The sequence below is a fragment of the Vipera berus genome, assembly GCF_964194415.1.
Source record: "Vipera berus genome assembly, chromosome: 1".
Lineage (NCBI taxonomy): Eukaryota > Metazoa > Chordata > Lepidosauria > Squamata > Viperidae > Vipera > Vipera berus.
The window spans coordinates 338,766,168-338,785,946 of record NC_138202.1 but is presented as its reverse complement, the minus strand read 5'-3'; the positions used below and the strand labels follow the sequence as shown (position 1 = coordinate 338,785,946).

The following is a 19,779-nucleotide window of genomic DNA, read 5'->3' as shown; positions in this document are numbered from 1 at the left end:
AGAATGTATATTCTCCTCTTGCTTATTAAATTTATATTCAAAATATATACTAAGGGAAGCCGGGTTGGAAGATGAGCCTGGTTGGAAGAAGAGAATTGGAAAAAAGAAACACCAATGCTTTGCTGATGACACTACGCTGATGATAGCTGAAAATATAAAAGATCTGTAAGCCAAAGTAATGAGTCATGGAGCAAAGTGAAAACATGATGGGACTAAGAGCCTTGGTGGAGCAGTGGGCTAATGCCTCAAGTAACACCAGCTGCCTGCAATTAGTGCAGGTTCGCATCCCACCAGGCTCAAGGTTGACTCAGCCTTCCATCCTTCCCAGGTAGGTAAAATGAGGACCCAGATTGTTGGGGGCAATTAAGCTGACTTTGTAATAATGCCGCTTGGGGGGTGTATGAAAGCCCTAATAAGCAGGCATATACATAGAATGAACGCTACTGCTAAGCTTGTAAGCCGCCCTGAGTCATCGGAGAAGGGCGGGATATAAATGGAATTAAAATAAAATAAATAAATAAAATATAAACGCTGAACTAATGGCCGCAAGTAGGACAATCTGTCTTAGATGATATTGAAGTGGTGGATAGCTTCTGCATTTTAGGATCAACCATCAATGGCAAAGGAACAAGTAGGTAAGGTACACTTCAGACTAGTCCTTGGGAGAGCATCCATGAAATCCTTGGATGCCGTAATGTGTCTGTCTATACCTGTAAAAATCAGAATTGTGCAAGCCATGGTTCACTCCGACATTGTTAAGGAAACCAAGGTTTGAAGAAGCAGGATAGGAAGGTCTTCCTCTCGAAGGAAATGTTGTTTTGTACTGGGAATTTCAGGGTTTTTTTTAAATTGAAAAAGCAGAGTTAAGTTGAAGGAATTGCCTCCAATTTTTTTTTTTTGGATTGGCTTTCTTAAGGGCTGAGAATTGGGACCATAGAAAATTATATCCCTGCTTTTAAATAGAAACAACCATTTTTATTTGTATTAAAATGGCATAAAAAGGCTTAGATGAAATTCTCCAGCATAACTGAGTTATGGGAAATAAATGGACATCTGGCTGACCTGACTGTCTTTGTTGTTGTTGTTGTTAGTTGCGAAGTCGTGTCCGACCCATCGCGACCCTATGGACAACGTTCCTCCAGGCCTTCCTGTCCTCTGCCATCTTCTGGAGTCCATCTAAGCTCACTCCTACTGCTTCAATGACTCCATCCAGCCACCTCATTCTCTGTCGTCCCCTTCTTCTATTGCCCTCAATCTTTCCCAGCATTAGGCTCTTCTCCAGTGAGTCCTTCCTTCTCATTAGGTGGCCAAAGTATTTGAGTTTTAGCTTCAGGATCTGGCCTTCTAAAGAGCAGTCAGGGCTGATCTCCTCTAGGACTGACCGGTTTGATCGCCTTGCAGTCCAAGGAACTCGCAGGAGTCTTCTCCAGCACCAGAGTTCAAAGGCTTCAATTCTTTGGCGCTCAGCCTTTCTTATGGTCCAGCTTTCACTGCCATACATTGCAACTGGGAAGACCATAGCCTTGACTATACGCACTTTTGTTGACAGGGTGATGTCTCTGCTTTTTAGTGTGCTGTCTAGATTTGTCATGGCTTTCCTCCCGAGGAGCAAGCGTCTTTTAATTTCTTGGCTACAGTCCCCATCTGCAGTGATCTTGGAGCCCAGGAAAATAAAATCTGTCACTACCTCCATTTCTTCCCCATCTATTTGCCAGGAATTGAGAGGGCCAGATGCCATGATCTTGGTTTTCTTAATGTTAAGTTTCAACCCAAGTTTTGCACTCTCCTTCTTCACCCGCAACAAGAGGCTCTTTAGTTCTTCTTCACTTTCTGCCATTAGAGTGGTATCATCTGCGTATCTTAGGTTGTTGATATTTCTTCCGGCAATCTTAATTCCAACTTTTGATTCATCTAGCCCTGTCTTTCTCATGATGTGCTCTGCATATAAGTTAAATAGGCAGGGCGACAGTATACAGCCTTGCCGGACTCCTTTCCCAATTTTGAACCAATCAGTGGTTCCGTGTCCAGCTCTCACTGTTGCTTCTTGACCCGCATATAGGTTTCTTAAGAGACAAATAAGATGGTCTGGTACTCCCATCTCTTTAAGAACTTGCCACAGTTTGTTATGATCCACACAATCAAAGGCTTTAGCATAGTCAATGAAGCAGAAGTAGATGATTTTCTGGAACTCCCTAGCTTTCTCCATGATCCAGCGTATGTTGGCAATTTGATCTCTAGTTCCTCTGCCTCTTCGAAATCCTGCCTGTACTTCTGGTAGTTCTCGATCCACATACTGCTGAAGTCTAGCTTGTAGGATTTTAAGCATGACTTTACTAGCATGAGAAATGAGTGCAATGGTGCGATAGTTTGAACATTCTTTGGCACTGCCTTTCTTTGGAATTGGAATGTAAACTGATCTTTTCCAATCCTGTGGCCACTGTTGAGTTTTCCAAATTTGCTGGCAAATTGAGTGTAGCACTTTTACTGCACTGTCTTTTAAGATTTTGAATAGCTCAGCTGGAATACTGTCACCTCCACTAGCTTTGTTGTTGCTCAGCTTTTCTAAGGCCCACTTCACTTCACATTCTAGGATGTCTGGCTCGAGGTCAGTGACCACCTCATTGTGATTATCTGGGACGTTAAGCTCATTCTTGTATAGTTCTTCTGTGTAATTTTTCCACCTCTTCTTAATCTCTTCTGCCTCTGTTAGGTCCCTGCCATTTTGGTCCTTTATCATGCCCATTTTTGCATTAAACATTCCCTTCATCTCTCCAATTTTCTTGAAAAGATCTCTGGTCCTCCCTATTCTATTGTTTTCTTCTATTTCTTTGCACTGTTCATTTAAGAAGGCATTCTTATCTCTTCTAGCTATTCTCTGGAATTCTGCATTCAATTGGGCATATCTATGTTTTTCTCCCTTGCCTTTCGCTTCCCTCCTTTCCTCAGCTATTTGCAAAGCTTGCTCAGACAGCCATTTTGCTGTCTTGCATTTCTTTTTCTTTGGGATGGTTTTGGTTGCTACCTGTTGTACAATGTCGCGAACCTCTGTCCATAGTTCTTCAGGCACTCTGTCTATCAGATCTAATTCCTTAAATCTATTTGTCACCTCTACTGTATATTCAACAGGTATATGATTTAATTCATATCTGAGTGGCCTAGTGCTTTTCCCTACTTTCTTCAGTTTAATCCTAAACTTTGCAAGGAGAAGCTCATGGTCTGAGCCACAGTCAGCTCCTGGTCTTGTTTTTACTGACTGTATAGAGCTTCTCCAGCTTTGGCTGCAGAGCATATAGTCAATCTGATTTCTGTGTTGACCGTCTGGTGATGTCCATGTGTAGAGCCGTCTCTTGGGTTGTTGGAAAAGAGTGTTTGCTATGACCATCGTATTCTCTTGACAAAATTCTATCAGCCTGTGCCCTGCTTCATTTTGTACTCCAAGGCCAAACTTGCCTGTTATTCTAGTTATCTTTTGGCTTCCTACTTTAGCATTCCAATCCCCCATGATGATAAGGACATCATTTTTTGGTGTTAGTTCTATAAGGTGCTGTAGGGCTTCATAGAACCGGTCAGTTTCATCCTTTTCATCCTGTCTTAGCACTGAGTATATACTTGACAACCAGTAAGAGGAGGTTCAGGAAGGGTAGCAGGAAACAAAATGTGAGGATAAGCGGTACCCTCCTGGATCCAGCCCCTGCTTGGTTACCCTTTTCTGAACCTTCTTTAACTCCTCTATGCCCTTTTTTAATAACTGGCAACCTGAATTGCACACAGTATTTTAGATGCAATCTTACATGCCACTGGGGCCTGGTGCTTTATTTAGTTAAATTTATTTGCTGCTTATCTCATGGGGCTACTCTGGGTGGCTTTGTTGAAGATCAATAAAACCTTGTCACCCCTGTATGGCTCATTTTATCTAATCCCCTTCTTGAGAATCTGGTGAGCCCCCGTTTTTCTCCTGTGAAGATAGAAAATAAAGTATTCACTGTTTCTCTACAATGTTTTTTAATCTTAGCACAAGAGCAAGGTCCAGTTTCTCATCTGAACCACACACAACTAGAATCAATATTTTAATGCTACACAGGTTATTTCTATTGTGGTAGTCAGGCAATGCTTTTGCACTAATGCTTGGGTACTAGCTTTCCATCATAATATAACATAGGAGAACAAAATCAGCTGCTACAAATTTACATAATTCTGACATTAATTTCACAATATTATGTTTTTAGGTATGGGAACTGCAATCTAATGAGAAACTGTCACTTTCTCAGATGAATGCAACTTTTTCTAGCCTAGAGGTTGCCCTTGGTTTTGAGTAATGTATTGAAGGTCACCCTGAAAATCAGTGGGTCAGAACTAAAATATTTGATAATATATATACATTTAATACCACTTAAATGTATGTGAAGTATATTTAGTCATTTCTCCCACCCTATTATATTAAAAATTGCAGCTGAATAATAAAATAAAAATCTATGGCTAAGATTTTATAGGGCAAGGTGTGACCCCTCAACTTGTGCCTTTCTGATCTATATAATATCTTGTTCAGCCAATTTAAATTTGGATGCTGCTTTTTGCAGGATTCATAGCTAGTAAAAAAAAGTATACTAAAGGCAGTACTACAATTCTTAAAAACTTCCAAAAATCAACACCCAACACGAGTGGGTTGAAATATTTATTTAAAAATTGAACACACACATGTAACATATTATACAAAGAAAAATGTATTTAATACAATAATTAAAAGTTTTGTTGGAAAGAAAAGAGCTGGCTGCCTGGGTCAGTTGTTGGAGACTGGGCCCTAGGTAGCATTTTTTTTTGTCATTTAAGGAAAAGTGTTCTAATGGAAGTTTATTTATTATCACCTGCTCAGTTTAGGGAAAGTTAAAAAAAAACAAGCACTGAGGAAGTCAATTTTCTAGCACAACAAAACTGTTCTTATCCAAGCCTCACATTAAATGTTTCTTAGTTTTCTTCCTTTTTATCTTCCACATGCATGGCCAGTCAGCCTGAAAACCTGAGGTAGTTGGGGAGGGCACCAGACGTTGAAGGGACATCCCTGGAAAGGCTGAGCAAGGGCATTTCAGCGCCATAGGAAATGCCTCATGTGCTGTGGCAGCAGGATAGTACCTGACGTTTTGGAGTGAGGCAGACAGGCAGCTGATTGGCTTCATTCAAGCTGGCGGTGGGAGAAGTGCTATTTGGTATTTGGGTTGCCAGCCATATGGCAAGGCGACCTGGGGCATAGCAGGCACCGGTATTTGATAGGCTGGTTGGCCTATGCAGTGCTTTTAGGGGGAAAAAACTTGAGGGGAAAAGAGAAGATAGGTGGAAAGACCCTTGGAGAAAGAAGAAGCCCTAGGTCTTTTGCCACCTCCCCAAATGGCAGTGTGCAATAGATAAGCTTATCTGAGTTGGAGACAGAGTTAAGAGACTGGCAAGGAGTTAGATATGCCAAAGGCCATGGCAGCTCATTCAGGAACCAGATTTATGAGCTTCTCTAGTTGAAGGCAAAGCCAAAACGGCCTCTAGTCTCCATAAAATAGCTGATACTAGGCTCAGTAGCCTTCTCATGGCTTCTTCTAATGTAGAACTTCCAAAAAAAACCCACCAAAAACCCCAGGTCCCTTGGCAGCACCTGCTAAACATAAGCACCACTTCGGAGACATTTTAGGCAACACAAGTTAGCCAGATTATTCTACTTTGATCACATCCTGAAGGCCCCCCAACCCTATGTCTGACATACATCAGCCAGCTTGCAGAAATCAGGTGTAGGGCAGCCCTACCCAAAACACCAGAAAGATACATGGCTTCATGCTGATTGCCCCATCGGAGATATGGAGCAGACTTGGTTAGATTGTTCCCTCACCAGTCTTGCTTCACTTAGGAGACAGTATAGGTTTTGCTGCTCATGTTTTTCTGTTGTCTGGCTGATAATAGTACTAGTCCACACAAGTATGATGGAAGTAAATAAAACGTTCTGTATCTGACAACCACTAAGACAGCTTTTACTAATCTAATGCCAGACTACAGATGTTCTTCACTCACAACTTCCTTTGGTATAAGATTTTGCCTGATGCTGGTGGAAGAGCGTAGTCCTCAGGCCCTTCCCTATACAGCAAAAGCAAGACCGAAAGGAAATATCCAATATATGGGCAACAGCATCTTTATTCTTCTTTCTTCTGCTTTTTCTTTCCTTAGAGTCTCACAGTGATCATGAGGTGCCTGAGGCAGCTGTCATGGAAGGCAGAGGTATAGAAGGCAGTGGGAAACCACATCATCTATAAAAGAATCCAGGTCAACTTCCAGGTGGCACAGCTGCCTACTGCTACTGGTCATTTGTTCGATGGCTGAAGGAAAGCTAACAAGCTGTGCTGAGGTCAACTGGCTCTAGGCAGCTTCTGCTTTGCTCATGGAGTACAGGTGATCAAAAGGCCAACTGGCTGGTATGTGGACTAACAGCTGGTACCCCTAACAACTGTCAAATATAAAGTCAGTTCCTTGGGCCCCTTCAGCCTCCCCTTCCCCACTAGCAATTCCTACTTCTAGATTCTCAGTTGTTTATTGCTGCTCAAAGCACAGTGAACTACTCTGAGGCAGTGGACAGGGTTCCCCTTTGTTGGAGCACGGCAGGATGGGGCAGCAGAATAAGAAGAGAAAAGATCGCAGTTCCTGAGATGTGGCAGACCAGGTTACATAAACCCCTCTTCTGTAGAGGCTAACGTGGCCCTCAGAGAGATGGGTACCTTTATCGGTATGGGTAGACTCAGACTTTTAACCATCACCCTGCCACCATCCTGGGTCTGAGAAAAGGCAAGCAAAGAGAATGAGCAGCAAGATCAGCACTGTCCCTGGTCTGATACAGAGCCAACGTTAACAAATCAGAGGCTGTGCAAAATAAGGAAGTGACCTGGGAAGAGGAAATCCAACTCTGCAGAAATGCTGTAACACACAGATGAATGCAGGATTTGTGTTTTATGGCTATGGCAGGGCAATGCTATGGATGCTGTTGTGGCTAGGAAACTATTTTTCTCCCCCACAGCTTTGCTGCTCTCTTCTTAGTCAACAGAGGACCCTGCAGGGCCAGCCCCAAGTATGAATGCATTGTTGATGAGCACAGGCTTTGTGGTATATTCAAATGAGTTCATCATTCATATGCAGAAGTAATCACACCAACTGAAGGATCTTCTCTGGCTGCTTTCTCAGAGATCCTAATCTGCACCTGAAGAACAAGAGGAACAATTATTATTTCAGTTCTATCAGAAAGGGGGCAAGTCTTCACATAGGTTTCAACTCTTTGTGAGCTAAGGCAACTGAAATATTTATGGAAGGATTACAAACCTGAAAGATCCAATTATAAGGGTGTGACTTGTATAGCTTCCCATGGAAGTCCTTATCCAGGACTGTAGTCCTGAAATCATTGTCTTTGTTTATGTGGGTAAAAAAATCCTAGCACAGTTATCCCCAGCCGTAGTGTACATAAATATTTCGTTTATAGGCAAAGTTTAAAGACGCAGCCCCCATTCCCATTAACTGACTCCTTGTTAGTCTTGGACTTACAGATATATCAGATTGGAATGAATTACTTCTGGATCACTGTGTCATCTCAAAGTGTTCTAGTTCAAAGAGTTAAGGGGCAGATGGCAATGATGTTCCTTCTCCTCTTAATTTCCAAAATACCAGAGAAGGTAAGAATTGCAAGAACAGCTAAAGCATTGCAACTGAACAATAAAACTTGTGGCTGAAGCAATAAATGAACTCTAGTTTCTGGAGCCCAAAATTCAATACATGAGCTTGAAAAACACCTATTTGGAGAGACATTTAATAGGCCTTACTTACCATTCTCATCCCAACCCTCAGCTACGCCTCCCAGCTCATAGTGCTTCTTACGGAGCTCACCCAGGTGCTGGCGTTCCTTTTGCAGTTGGCTCTCCAGTTCCAAGACTCGGACCTAGCAGGAAAGATACTACTTTTCATAGCACCAGGCCCTTTTCTGACCCCTTCCTATACTATCATCTTGTCTCTTCTCCAACTGGCCAAGCATTCTTCCTTCTCTATTACTTGCCCACTTTACCTGAGAGTCCATTTCTTGGCGTTTGATCTGTGTTAGTGTCATGTCAGAGAAGTCCATGCTATCTGTAGGGGAATATCTCACTATTATTCTCATTAAAAGATGCCGCTCCCCAGCCCTACCCTCAATTGGCTGAGAGTTCTTGCCACATAGCTGGCAACAATAATTGTGCCAATGGACCATAGGCCACTGGATGAATATGAAAGTTAACTATATTCAGAGAGAGCCAAAGGCCTTTTAACACTCACCCTTATAAAATTACTTCTCAAGAAAGGAAAGGGAATTTTGTCATCCACCTGTGCACTGAAGAAAAAATTACCTTTCTCCTGTATTTGTGATTTTCCTGACTTAGTGGAAGTCACTACTCTGGCTGTTGCCTGATTGACTCCTCGAGAGGCAATCTGAAGCTTGCCGAGATTTACACTGTCTTTGTCTGCTTTTACCTGTGAGATCAAATGGGAGATTCAGATAACTCTTTCCAGGTGGGAAATAACAATTTATATGATACAAATGGGATAAAAAAAATAGTCATTCCATAATATGCGCCTTCGCAGAAACTTAGAAATCTATTTTTTAAAAAAGACAAATCTCCTGCAGACAAACAGGACAGACAGGGAGGTACTGAAAACAACATTCAATAATTAATCATAAGCATATGGGGCGATACTATGGCAATGCCATTATCTAAAACAAAATGACCAAAAAGTGCTTCTGTCCATCCCAATTTGTCTTATTTTCCGTCTGTCTGTTTCTCTCTCTCTCTCTCTCTCTCTCTCTCTCTCTCTCTCTCTCTCCATCTATCTCAAATTCCCTATTTCCAAGATACCGAAATTGTGTTTTCAGAAAACTTTATTATAGTTTTTGTTCAACAATCTTCTTCAGTTTTGGCAACATCCAGAACATGTGGATTTTTACTCCCAGAATGTCTCAGTCATTATAACCATTAATGGAAGTAGAGTAGTCCATAAAAAATGGTAACAGCAGGGAATCCTTCCAATGATTGGCATGGAGTTATGAGATCATAAGCCAAGAAAGCATTGGAACCAAACTTTTTATATTTTGAGGGAGCACAGATCCATTCACCTCTGCAATTTGTTTCTGACAATACGTAAAAAGGAATGAAATAGCTCCCAGACTAAAAGTCCTTCTTTAATGTTCAAGAAACAATTCCTTCACTTAGTAAAAATTCATTACTTTGAATAGTCATTAATTACATCCTCTAGCACCGAATTTCTCTGTGAAAAAGCCTACCTTTGAAGCAGCAACAAGCTGAGCTGTGCTTGCTGCAATTTCATGCGAACAAACCATGAGTTCTTCAAACTTCCCATTCCCTTGAACTACAAGGTCAGCAGCATCTCTATGGAGACAAATACAAATGAACCAGTGAATCCTTTTCTTCCACTCTTCTAGCCATGAGTCAAAGCAACACTGCACAGACCTTTGTCCCTAAGGTGAATGGCAACCTGACAATGCCACAATCGGCTGGGGCCATGCTGCAGAAACTTACACCATCACAGTTGCTCCCCAGCCTACAGCCTTGGAAGCAGAAATCAGGCCCTCTGTCCAACGGGAATTTCTGGCATAGAATTCTTTGGGGGATGCTGCTCCCTACAGAAGAAAAGGAATCACATCTAAGTGTTATAAGTAAAATATATAGAGGCAACCAGTTTAGTGGCCGAGGAGCTGGGCTAGAAACCAGGAGACTGTCCTCCCTTAGACAAGTACTTTGGGCCTCTCTCGACTTCACCCATCTCACAGGGATGATGTTGTGGGGAAAACAGAAGTATTTGGTATGTATGCCACCTTGAGTTGACCAAATAGAAGTGGGATAAAAATCTAATATAAATTAAAATATTAATACTTAAGTCTTATTACACAATTCAATAAATGAATGAACAGCAGGAGGCTTCATTAGCTCTGTGATTCAGTGAGATTAGTATGTTTGCCTGCTTTACCTTTAATCGGCACTACCATGATTGCTGGTATATTTTTTCATAAAAATAAGTTGTGGTGACAGTAGAGCAGGTGTTACAAGACTAGTACAGACTCACCCTTCCACTCTCCACAATCTCTTGTTGGAGGTCCTTGGAAGCCAACACCAAAACTTGGATGGCCTGCATTAAGTCTGTGCAGGACCCCAAAATTCTGCAAGATACAAAACCAATGGTAGCAGGAGAAGACAGACTTCAGTTCAAATGGAGCAATCCTACTGTAGGATTCCCAAAAGCATTTTTCATGTTTTTGGCAGAGCTTAATCTCTAGTAATACAATTAAATACTTCAACTAGGGTGACAGCAGGAGGCTTGTCTTTCCCTTCTACAATTGTGTATCCTAAAAAATGCAATTGATAAAACTGTATGTGTGAGTAGGAAATGAGCTAGTGTTTTAAAAAAATAATCTCTGCTTTAACCTATTGGAATTCTGCATTAGTCCTTCTCTCCCATTTTGAGAGATTCAAAAATGCTAGGAATTTGGAGGAGATAAATACAGCTGCTGCTTGTCTGACTTTTCCTTGGTATCCCAATGCGAATGGGAGGGAGGTTGCAAGGGCATATGTGGGCCTGCAATCCATTAGACAAGCACAGGAATAAGAGATGCTAAATGGACAAAGCAATTCAGCCCAGTTTTCAAATACTGTAGATGCCACGTGGGGAAAAATGCACGGCAGATCGCTCAGGTTCAAACTTCTTTATAAGCAGCAGGAGGAACCTAATATCTGAAGACATTTGTGCCAGCCTTTAATACCAACCTCTCGTTGACCTCAAACTTGACTCCTCTGTCCCCTGCTCGTGATTTATTCAGCATTTCCTGTTTCAACAAGGGGAAGGGATGGGCCAGAGTTCAGATTAACACATCCAATATCTCAAACAGCAATGGGAAACCATTTCCACTTAAATCTTAACCCCAGAACCCATTCTTTCAGGACATGGAACTGCAAATAAACTCTAATTTCTCAATCTGAAAACTCTTTCTAAAGTAAGAGCCTTGGTGGAGCAGTGGGCTAATGCCTCCTTAAGTAACACCAGTTGCCTGCAATTAGTGCAGGTTCGCATCCCACCAGGCTCAAGGTTGACTCAGCCTTCCATCCTTCCGAGGTAGGTAAAATGAGGATCCAGATTGTTGGGGGCAATTAAGCTGACTTTGTAATAATGCTGCTTGGGGTGTGTGTGAAAGCCCTAATAAGCAGGCATATACATAGAATGAAGGCTACTGCTAAGTTTGTAAAGCCGCCCTGAGTCTTCGGAGAAGGGCGGGATATAAATGGAATTAAAATTTAAAAAAATAATAATTTCACATGAGGGGGTGGGGCAGAGCGAGAATCTAACATTTTTGCATCTCACCTCGATCCTGGCAACTGCTGTCTCAACGGCTGCTGCCGTTGCTGCCATCTCTTCATCAACCAGATCCCCCAGTTTCTCTTCCTCAACATCCAGGCCTTTGGGCCGCAGTTCCTGCAGATTGAAAGACAATACACACCTTTTCTCTTGTTCCTCCTGTCTTCACATGAATCTTCTACTGTAGCAAAAGAGGAGCTCAAAACTCCCCAAAGAGAGATTTCTCTTCAGTGGATAATACAGTAGGCTCACTGATCTGGATAGCTGCCCCTGGATCAGACAAAGAATCCTGCTTCTTATCCTTAGTTACGCCATGGGGTATCCCACCTGTCCAATTGCAGTGATCTGGTTGAGACAATTCCTGACAGCAGTGCAGTCAGCACTTTCCAGAGTTGCTTTATCTTTCAGCATTCCCAGGTAGTGCAAGGTTTCATTCCCACATTGCTTGCTGGTCTCTAACAACACTGGAAGCATGCAAAGAAAGGATTAATTTCACATGCATGACCTAAAAGATTCTTACATCTCTTCTCCCCCAGATATACATAGATATGGATGGGTGTGTATATCATAATCATAATTCAGTCCAACCCCCTGCTCAGGCAGGAAACCCTATACCATTTCAGACAAATGGCTGTCCAGTCTCTTCTTAAAAACTTCCAGTGTTGGAGCATTCACAGCTTCTGGAGGCAGGTTGTTCCAATGGTTAATTGTTCTAACTGTCAGGAAGTTTCTCCTAGGTTGCTTCTCTCCTTGATTAGTTTCCATCCGTTGCTTCTTGTAAACATGCAATCAGCAAGTGTGTGTATCTATGTATCTATGATGACTCTGGCTAGCATACAGTGAATCATTTCTGATATACAATTAAAAACACAACATCTGGAAGAACAACCACTCAAAAACAATAGAACGCCCAGGACCCACCACTCAAGGCCTAAGAAAGAAGCCATGTTTTCAGAATTCTTTTGAACATAGCCAGGGTGGGGGCCAGATGTAACTCAAAAGAGATGTTCCAGAGGGCAGGTAATGTGACACAGAAGGCATGTTTTCCAGGTTTCATCAGGCAACACTGCTTAATGGAAAGAACCTGAAGCATGCCAATTCTACCCAGTTTTACAGGCCTGGAAGCAACAGATAGTCCCTTAAGTAATCAGGCCCTCTACCATGTATACTCACAATCAGCGGATTCCATGGGGGCCCTGTGCGATGTGGCACTAGCCTGCAGAATGGCATCACCAATCAGGTGAGCAAAAAGAGGCACACATGATAACAAACTGCTCACATCTAGAAGCAAAAAGACAGCACCCAAATTAAGGGAATGTTAACAAAATCCTGAACCTTTTGAACCAAAATGGACCAAAATGGACAAGGGTGAAACACATGAAGTCTGCTTAGGCTCACCAAGGTTTTTGTTTAAGGCCACACAAAAAACACAGTGATGTATGCTTTTTCCCATCTTTCATTTTCAAAATGTTACAGTCCAGCAATTCAGGAATGATTTAGTAGTATATGTTGTCAGGGCTTTCTATCTGCATGCTTGATATGTACACTCTTGTATTTATGAATGTCTCACCTGACTGGTCAGAAAGGTATTGGCTACATGCTTCCTGTAGCCGCTCCACACATTCAGAAGCTGCATGAGTCCTTGATAAAAGGTAATCTATGCAACAACAAAAGTATGCATTACATAAGCTCTTCTAAGAAGTACAACTTGAAGGACAATTTGATGTGATATATATATTGCTCAAAAAATAAAATAAAGGGAACACTTAAACAACACAATGTACTATATTTAATAGTAGGATGTCTTATCTTGTGTTCGCTTTATTTTTTTGAGCAGTATATATACACAACTATATCCATTTTTAAATTAGACATTTTGGTAGGGAAGGAAACAGCAACTGGCTTTAGAAGTCATTTTAACCCTGCCTGCTAACCTGCAGAGCTTGTGCTACTGATATGAGTGGGGTCTTCGAGTTGATTGAGAGCATCCTGTACCATCTGTTCAGCCTCTTTCACAGCACACTGAAGGAGTACAAACTGTTTGTCCAGGAGCTCCTGCTGAAGAGCCTGTGTGTTGCCTTCCTAAGAGCAAAGGAAGAGACACAGTGATGCAAAGTGTCAGTGAACCAGGTATATCTTCTGTTGGGATGGCTTGCAAATTAAGTGGATTGTGGTTGGTGAGGCTCATAGAAGATATAAAATAATATTAGAATGTTGAAGAGAACTTTGGAATAAATAAATCTATGTCCTTGCCCATCTTCTCTGCTGGGTCTGGAAAGAAGTTAAAATCCCAACTGAGAAGGCTGAGAACATTTCAGATCTTCCATGGTTTGAAGGAAAGTTGGTTCTGGACTCTCAGTAACATACTATCCATGTAGTCACAGCCAACTTACTGTTTCCCCCAAGCGGTTCTGCAGCTCCTGGATTGTCTTACTGCTGTATTCTTTTTCTTTTTCAAGGGTAGCCTTTAACTGCTCTACTTCAGCTTCCAAAGCTGCCATCTGCTGATCACTCTGAGCCACGGTCTCAGTGAGAACATCTTTCTCTTGCTTCAGGGCAGCCAGCTGAGTGGTGTGCTCTGCTTCAAACTAGATAGGCAAGGGAGGAGAGTGGAGGAGAAGTGGAATCTTCTTTTCCCTTTGAGCATACCATTTCCAAAGAATACAAAATGTTTATGTGCATACAAAATGGCAGCCAGAACCCCAGGGATGCCATTGGCTATTTGTGTTTGGTCCTCTCTCTCTGAGTCATCTAATTCAGGGCTTTTCAACCGGCGGTATGCATACCACTAGTGGTATGCAGGTGGTACCCGTATGACGGGTTGAACAGCACTGTAAAAAAAAAGGTGTAAAAGTGGATGAGGTGAAGTGGCAGCAGCGCTTCACAGGCTTGTGGGAAAGTCAGCTGGAACTGCACGTTGCCTGGGCCCTACTGAGAGCCCAGGATCAAAGCGCACAGCTCCAGCTGATTAGCGGCGGCCTTGGGGGTGGCAGGCAGCCTCACGCAGTCTTCAGGCAGAGATTCAGCTGGAGCTGCGTGAGGCATTGCCTGCCTGGATCCTGCGGAGAGCCCAGGATCAGCAGGATCATCGCGCGCAGCTCCAGCTGACTGGGAGTGGCAAGCAGCCTCACACAGTCTTCAGCTGGAGCTGTGCAAGGCATTGCCTGGGTTCTGCTGAGGGGGAGAGAAGAAATGATATTAAAGGGGGTGAGAGAAAAGAGGATATTAAAGGGGCTGAGAAGAGGATATAAAAGGGTGAGAGAGGAGATGATATAAAAGGGGGAGAGAAGAGATGGTATTAAAGGGGATGAGAGAAGAAGGATATTAAAGGGGGGGTGAGGTCTACCTGTACTTTATCACTTTTTTCTGGGGGGGGGCTTGGTCATCAAGTTTTTGATACCTTGCTAGCTGGTACTTGAATATTGCCATATTCTAAAAGTGGTACAGTCGGTGAAAAGGTTGAAAAGCCCTGATCTAATTTTCTATTTCATTCCACATGCTTCTGGTTTTTGTTTCTGCTCATTTCTACTTTTTGAATGTTTGCTGGAGTCCTGCTCTTTTACGGTTATACTTATCACAGAATGGTAAGGAAAGACCCACCTGTGCAGTGGAATCAACAGTGCTCTGGAGACACTGAAGCTCCTGTTTGTTGGCAATTAGCTCTCTCTTCAGTGTTTCCAAGATCTCTGCCTGTTCCTGTGTCTACAGAGAAAATAATAGGAGCATGAAAAAATGATTGTGTGTTCTTCCCAAACAGCTCCCTCTACCATTTTCTATATTCCTACCATTATCATCCTGAATTCCATTTCTCTTCCAATAAAAATGATGATCCTTCTACTTCTCTTGACATCTCTTTACCTTTCGCTGGGCTTGCTCACTCAACCGCTGAAAGGAGTCCTCAAGCTCTTTCTTGTCTCGCTCTGTGTCACTTTGGATCTGTCTTGCCATAGTCACCTGCTTGGTGACTTCAGCATTCTAAAGGGCAGCACAGGAAGGCAAGGAAAGAAAGAAAGAAAGAAAGAAAGGGAGGTTTTAGCCACTGGTCATCATTGTCCTAATAAGTGGAGTCCTCCTACCTTGTGGGACAGTCCAAAGGGAGTGTCCAGTTTGGTCTAGTAGTTAAGTCATCAGGTTAAAAACTGGGAGTGCATTGGCTATAGGCCTGCCTTAGGCATCAAAGCCAGCTGGATAACTTTGGTCCCATCATTCTCTCCCAATCCAAGCCATCTTACAGGGTTGTTGTTATGAAGAAAATAGGAAGAGGAAGGAATGTTATGTATGTTCATAAAACTAATATTTGTAAAACTAATAAAAACAGAAGACAAATAAACAAATAAAATTTCCCTTGCCTCTTCACCTTGTAAAAGGTTTTTTTGGGGGGAATTCTAGCAACTTTTCTGTTTGGAGCCCATGTGCTATGCTGAAGGTTCCTGGAGAAGCCTCATATTCAACAGAACTTTTTCTTCAGTCGTTTTAGTTTCTGATTAATACTTGGAAGATTTTGTAGATCTCTTTCAAATTTTACTTAGCCTAGTTCAAAAATATATTCCTCCCTCTTTCCATCTTTGCCTGACTGTTATTTTTTTAGACTTTCTTTGACAGATTTAATTAAAACTATAATTGGTTGTCTAAGTGAACGAAAAATATATAACTACAGAGGATGGCAAAGAGGCGTATAGCCGACCCAGACTGTCAAATCTCTTGTGACAGTATGTCAACGGTTAATAAGGGTTTAACCTTAACTCATTTCACAGGCTTTTTGCTTTGCAATCAGTGAATAATCCTATTTCAACTCTTAGCATTGAACAACGGAGGGAAGTGATGCAGCATTACCTTGCGCAGGAGGTCCGCATGATTCTGCACCAGCTCACTGTACTTTTCCTTTAGCTTTACATAGCGCTGCTCTGTGGTTTGTGCTTTCCCTGTAACAGAAACAGACAGGACCTGGCCTGTGACTGAGAGCAAGAGAGGGATAATCACTCCATAAAATAAGCTGAGCCAGCCGCCTCCCTCCAGTGCAGCTCTCACTTCAGCACAGAACAAGGGAGGACTGGGCCCTTTTCCCTCCTCACAAGGCAGCCCCTCTGCCAAAGGAATACGCACGAGGTATCTGAACGATCCTTCTCTCTCACATGCTCCAATTCTAAGCTGGAAAGTCAATTATAAATTCGAAGCCCTGCTTTAGAACAGTTTGAGTGGCACATCTGGAGAGCCCAAAGAAGACTCACTGGGGACTCATTAAACTCTTCTCTGGCACGGTTATTACGGCATTTTAATCCAAATACAACTCCTGCTTCTATAAACTCAGGCCAGATAGCCAGAGTGAATCGGTTTATTATAGTATTTTAAGGAGGCTGACAGGATTATTAGCTGCCTACTCTACTACATTCTGAAATGTTCCCTAAAAATTAGAGCCAAAATATTTATCAGTGGCTCAGGATGCTGAGCTTGTCGATCAGAAGGTCGGCAGTTTGGTGGGTCAAATCCCGAGTGCCGCGTAACAGAGTGAGCGCCTGTTACTCGTCCCAGCTTCTGCCAACCTAGCAGTTCAAAAGCATGTAAAAATGCAAGTAGAAAAATAGGGACCACTACAGTGGGAAGGTAACAGCATTCCGTGCACCTTTGGCGTCTAGTCATGCCGGCCACATGACCATGGAGACGTCCTTGGACAAGCGCTGGCTCTTCGGCTTTGAAATGGAGATGAGCACCGGCCCCTAGAGTCGGAAACGACTAGCACGCATGTGCGGGGAAACCTTTACCTTTACCTTATTTATCAGTTTGTTACCATGGTCTATGAGGCTTCTATAGGAAATTAATTTTAATTGTTTCTAGTCTAATGACTGTTCAGGTGAATGGGCCACATATCTACAGTTTGTGAATGATGTCTAAACTGCAGTCTATCTCTGATGAAAAAAGTCCAGCTGTTGCATTGTTTTCACTGCTTACTCTCAATCTCTGTCAGGCTTCGCTGGGCTTTTTCTGTATCCTCGTGCCTCTTTTTCCATTCATCCAGTTCCGTGCGCAAGAAGTCACTCTCATCCAGTGCCTGCTGCTTTAGGTGCTTCTGCTCTTCCAGCTCAGCTTCCAGCTCACTGATACGACCCTTCAGCTGCATTACCAGGCGGTGACTCTGCAGGTACCGTATTTAAAGAGAGGGTGAAACAGAAAGATCACTGGGAAACCCTCATGGTATTAAAGCAATTACCCTACTTTTCCGTGTATAAGATGCTAGTTTTTCCTACAAACACCCTGTTCAAAAATCAGGTGCGTCTTATACAAGTGCAGCATCTTATACACGAAAAAATAATGGTAACCTCCGCAGCCCAGGGCATGCCTGTATGGGTTCTTTACATGCCGCTGCCATGCCGCCTGGTGCAGGAGGATATTGCTGGCCCGAGATGCTGCCTGGTGCTGGAGGATCACACTGCCCCAAGGATGCCACCGTTCCCACTGAAGCTGCCTTCTATGACCCGTTTTTCACCGGCGCAGCTCGGGCTGAAGCTGCAAGAGACCCCGGGAAGTCACCTCGGTACAGTGATTGACGGCCGAGGGGGTAGGCGGGACTAAGCCCGCAGAGCACCATCTGATTGAAGGAAGTCGCCTCCCTTGTGTGATGGTACCGAGAAGTACCAGTAATTGGGGGGGCGGATCTTATACAAGGGTGCATCTTATGGACGGAAAAATACGGTATACTGTTCTGGTTATGTACAGCTAAGCACACACTGCAACACATAAATCAAGACTGCATGTCAACCTGAAGCTTGATCCTCGACTTTGGAACTCTGCCACCGTTAGGTTTAAAAAAAGTGCCACTCCAAAACTTTGTTGGAGAGAGGCAGACAACATATAGACAAACAGAAAAAGGTAAATTCCATCAATATTTCTGGTTACTGCTTTTGAAAAATGGTCTGTGAAGGAAGTCTCAACTTCCTAGCAGCCTACATGCAGGCTATCAATGCTGCTTTATGAGATATTTACTGATAACAGATGCAAAACCCCCATATTTTTAACCAGCATACCTGTGGATCAATTCATCCTGGTCTCATGTAATTCAGAGCAGAGAAGGTGAAATGGAAATACCAAAGCAAATGTGAGTTTCTATATTTGGGCTTAGAAAAAACATCCCTGTAGTAATAGGCTTTAAATTTACCTCAGCTTTGAAGTTCTTGAGCTCATCCTTAAGTGTATCGATTTCTCTGTGCAGATGTTCAATTAACCTGTCCCTGGAAGGAGGGAGAAACACTTGTGCAATTTGGATATTAATTTTTTTTTTAAATTGGATGGGAGGAAAGCAAAGTCAGACCTCATGACCATATACAGATGAAGAAAGGAGCTGAATTAATATATTTTAAGAAAAGGTTCTTGGTGCTTCAAAGTAAACACATTAAGTCCTCTGTCACAAGCAATGAAGTTTATAGATACTTGGCTGTCATGCTATTATTTCTGCTATATGCCATTTATGTGGGGGATTTAGGGCATGGCCAGTGCCAGAAATATTATGCAGAAGAAAAAATATCCACATTCTGAAGCAAGAAAATATAAACCCAAAAATGAAACAAATTTCTATGTTACTGGCTTGTATTGTTGCTCACATACCTGGCACCCAGCTGTGTGGCAACAGCCCTGCCTGGGCTGCTCGACACCCTCTCAGGGTTGGCGGTGGAGTTCCCCAGGCTTATAGTGCTGGGTGACTTCAACCTGCCTTCCCTGGGAGGGTTGTCAGAGTTAGCTTGGGAGTTCATGGCTTCCATGACAGCCATGGACCTGACCCAGGTAATTCAGGGCCCGACTCGTGGGGGGTCACACTCTCGACCTGGTGTTTTTATCTGGGCAGTGGTTGGATGATCTGGGAGAGGGTTTGCCAGCCATTTTCCCCCTGTCATGTTCCGATCATTATCTCCTGTGGCTGGTCTTCCGCTATGCCACCCCCCGTCGCTGGGCTGCGGAACCGACCAGGTGGTTCCGCCCCAGGCGCCTAATGGACCCAGAACGGTTCCAGATGGCGCTTGGGTCTATACCCATCGCCCTCATTCACAGCCTGGCCGATGCCTTGGTGGATGCCTGGGAAAGGGCGGCCACCGAGGCACTCGACCGTGTTGTACCCTTGCGACCCCTGACCCGGCGCAGATCCCGTTGGGCTCCATGGTTTTCTGTGGAGCTCCGGGAGATGAAGCGTCGGAGACGGTGTCTGGAGAGCGGTTGGAGGTCCAGCCGATCCGAATCTGACCGATTGCAGTTAAGAACCTTCATAAGGTCTTATCTTGCGGCGATGAGGACAGCGAAGGCTAATTATTTCGCTGCCCTCATCGCGTCTGCAGATAATCGCCCGGCCGCCCTGTTTAGAGTGACTCGCTCCCTTCTTAACCAGGAGGTGAG

At 43.2% G+C, this 19,779-nt stretch overlaps 1 protein-coding gene across 1 annotated transcript in view; it reads right to left on the bottom strand.

The window, feature by feature from the left end:
* Positions 1–4,659: 4,659 nt before the first annotated feature.
* Positions 4,660–19,779, bottom strand: part of HIP1 (huntingtin interacting protein 1) — a 35,072-nt gene continuing 19,952 nt past the window's right edge. Inside the window, exons 6-24 of the mRNA XM_081344481.1 lie at positions 18,554–18,626; positions 17,350–17,533; positions 16,237–16,325; positions 15,262–15,378; positions 15,004–15,105; positions 13,797–13,991; positions 13,338–13,485; positions 12,974–13,060; positions 12,577–12,684; positions 11,731–11,867; positions 11,410–11,520; positions 10,818–10,876; positions 10,120–10,213; positions 9,576–9,676; positions 9,320–9,425; positions 8,388–8,511; positions 8,072–8,133; positions 7,837–7,948; positions 4,660–7,219 (exon numbers count right to left, since the gene is read on the bottom strand). Coding sequence (XP_081200607.1) covers positions 7,209–7,219; positions 7,837–7,948; positions 8,072–8,133; positions 8,388–8,511; positions 9,320–9,425; positions 9,576–9,676; positions 10,120–10,213; positions 10,818–10,876; positions 11,410–11,520; positions 11,731–11,867; positions 12,577–12,684; positions 12,974–13,060; positions 13,338–13,485; positions 13,797–13,991; positions 15,004–15,105; positions 15,262–15,378; positions 16,237–16,325; positions 17,350–17,533; positions 18,554–18,626 — 2,020 coding nt within the window. The 3' untranslated portion in view covers positions 4,660–7,208. The remainder of the gene's footprint in view (positions 7,220–7,836; positions 7,949–8,071; positions 8,134–8,387; positions 8,512–9,319; positions 9,426–9,575; positions 9,677–10,119; positions 10,214–10,817; positions 10,877–11,409; positions 11,521–11,730; positions 11,868–12,576; positions 12,685–12,973; positions 13,061–13,337; positions 13,486–13,796; positions 13,992–15,003; positions 15,106–15,261; positions 15,379–16,236; positions 16,326–17,349; positions 17,534–18,553; positions 18,627–19,779) is intronic.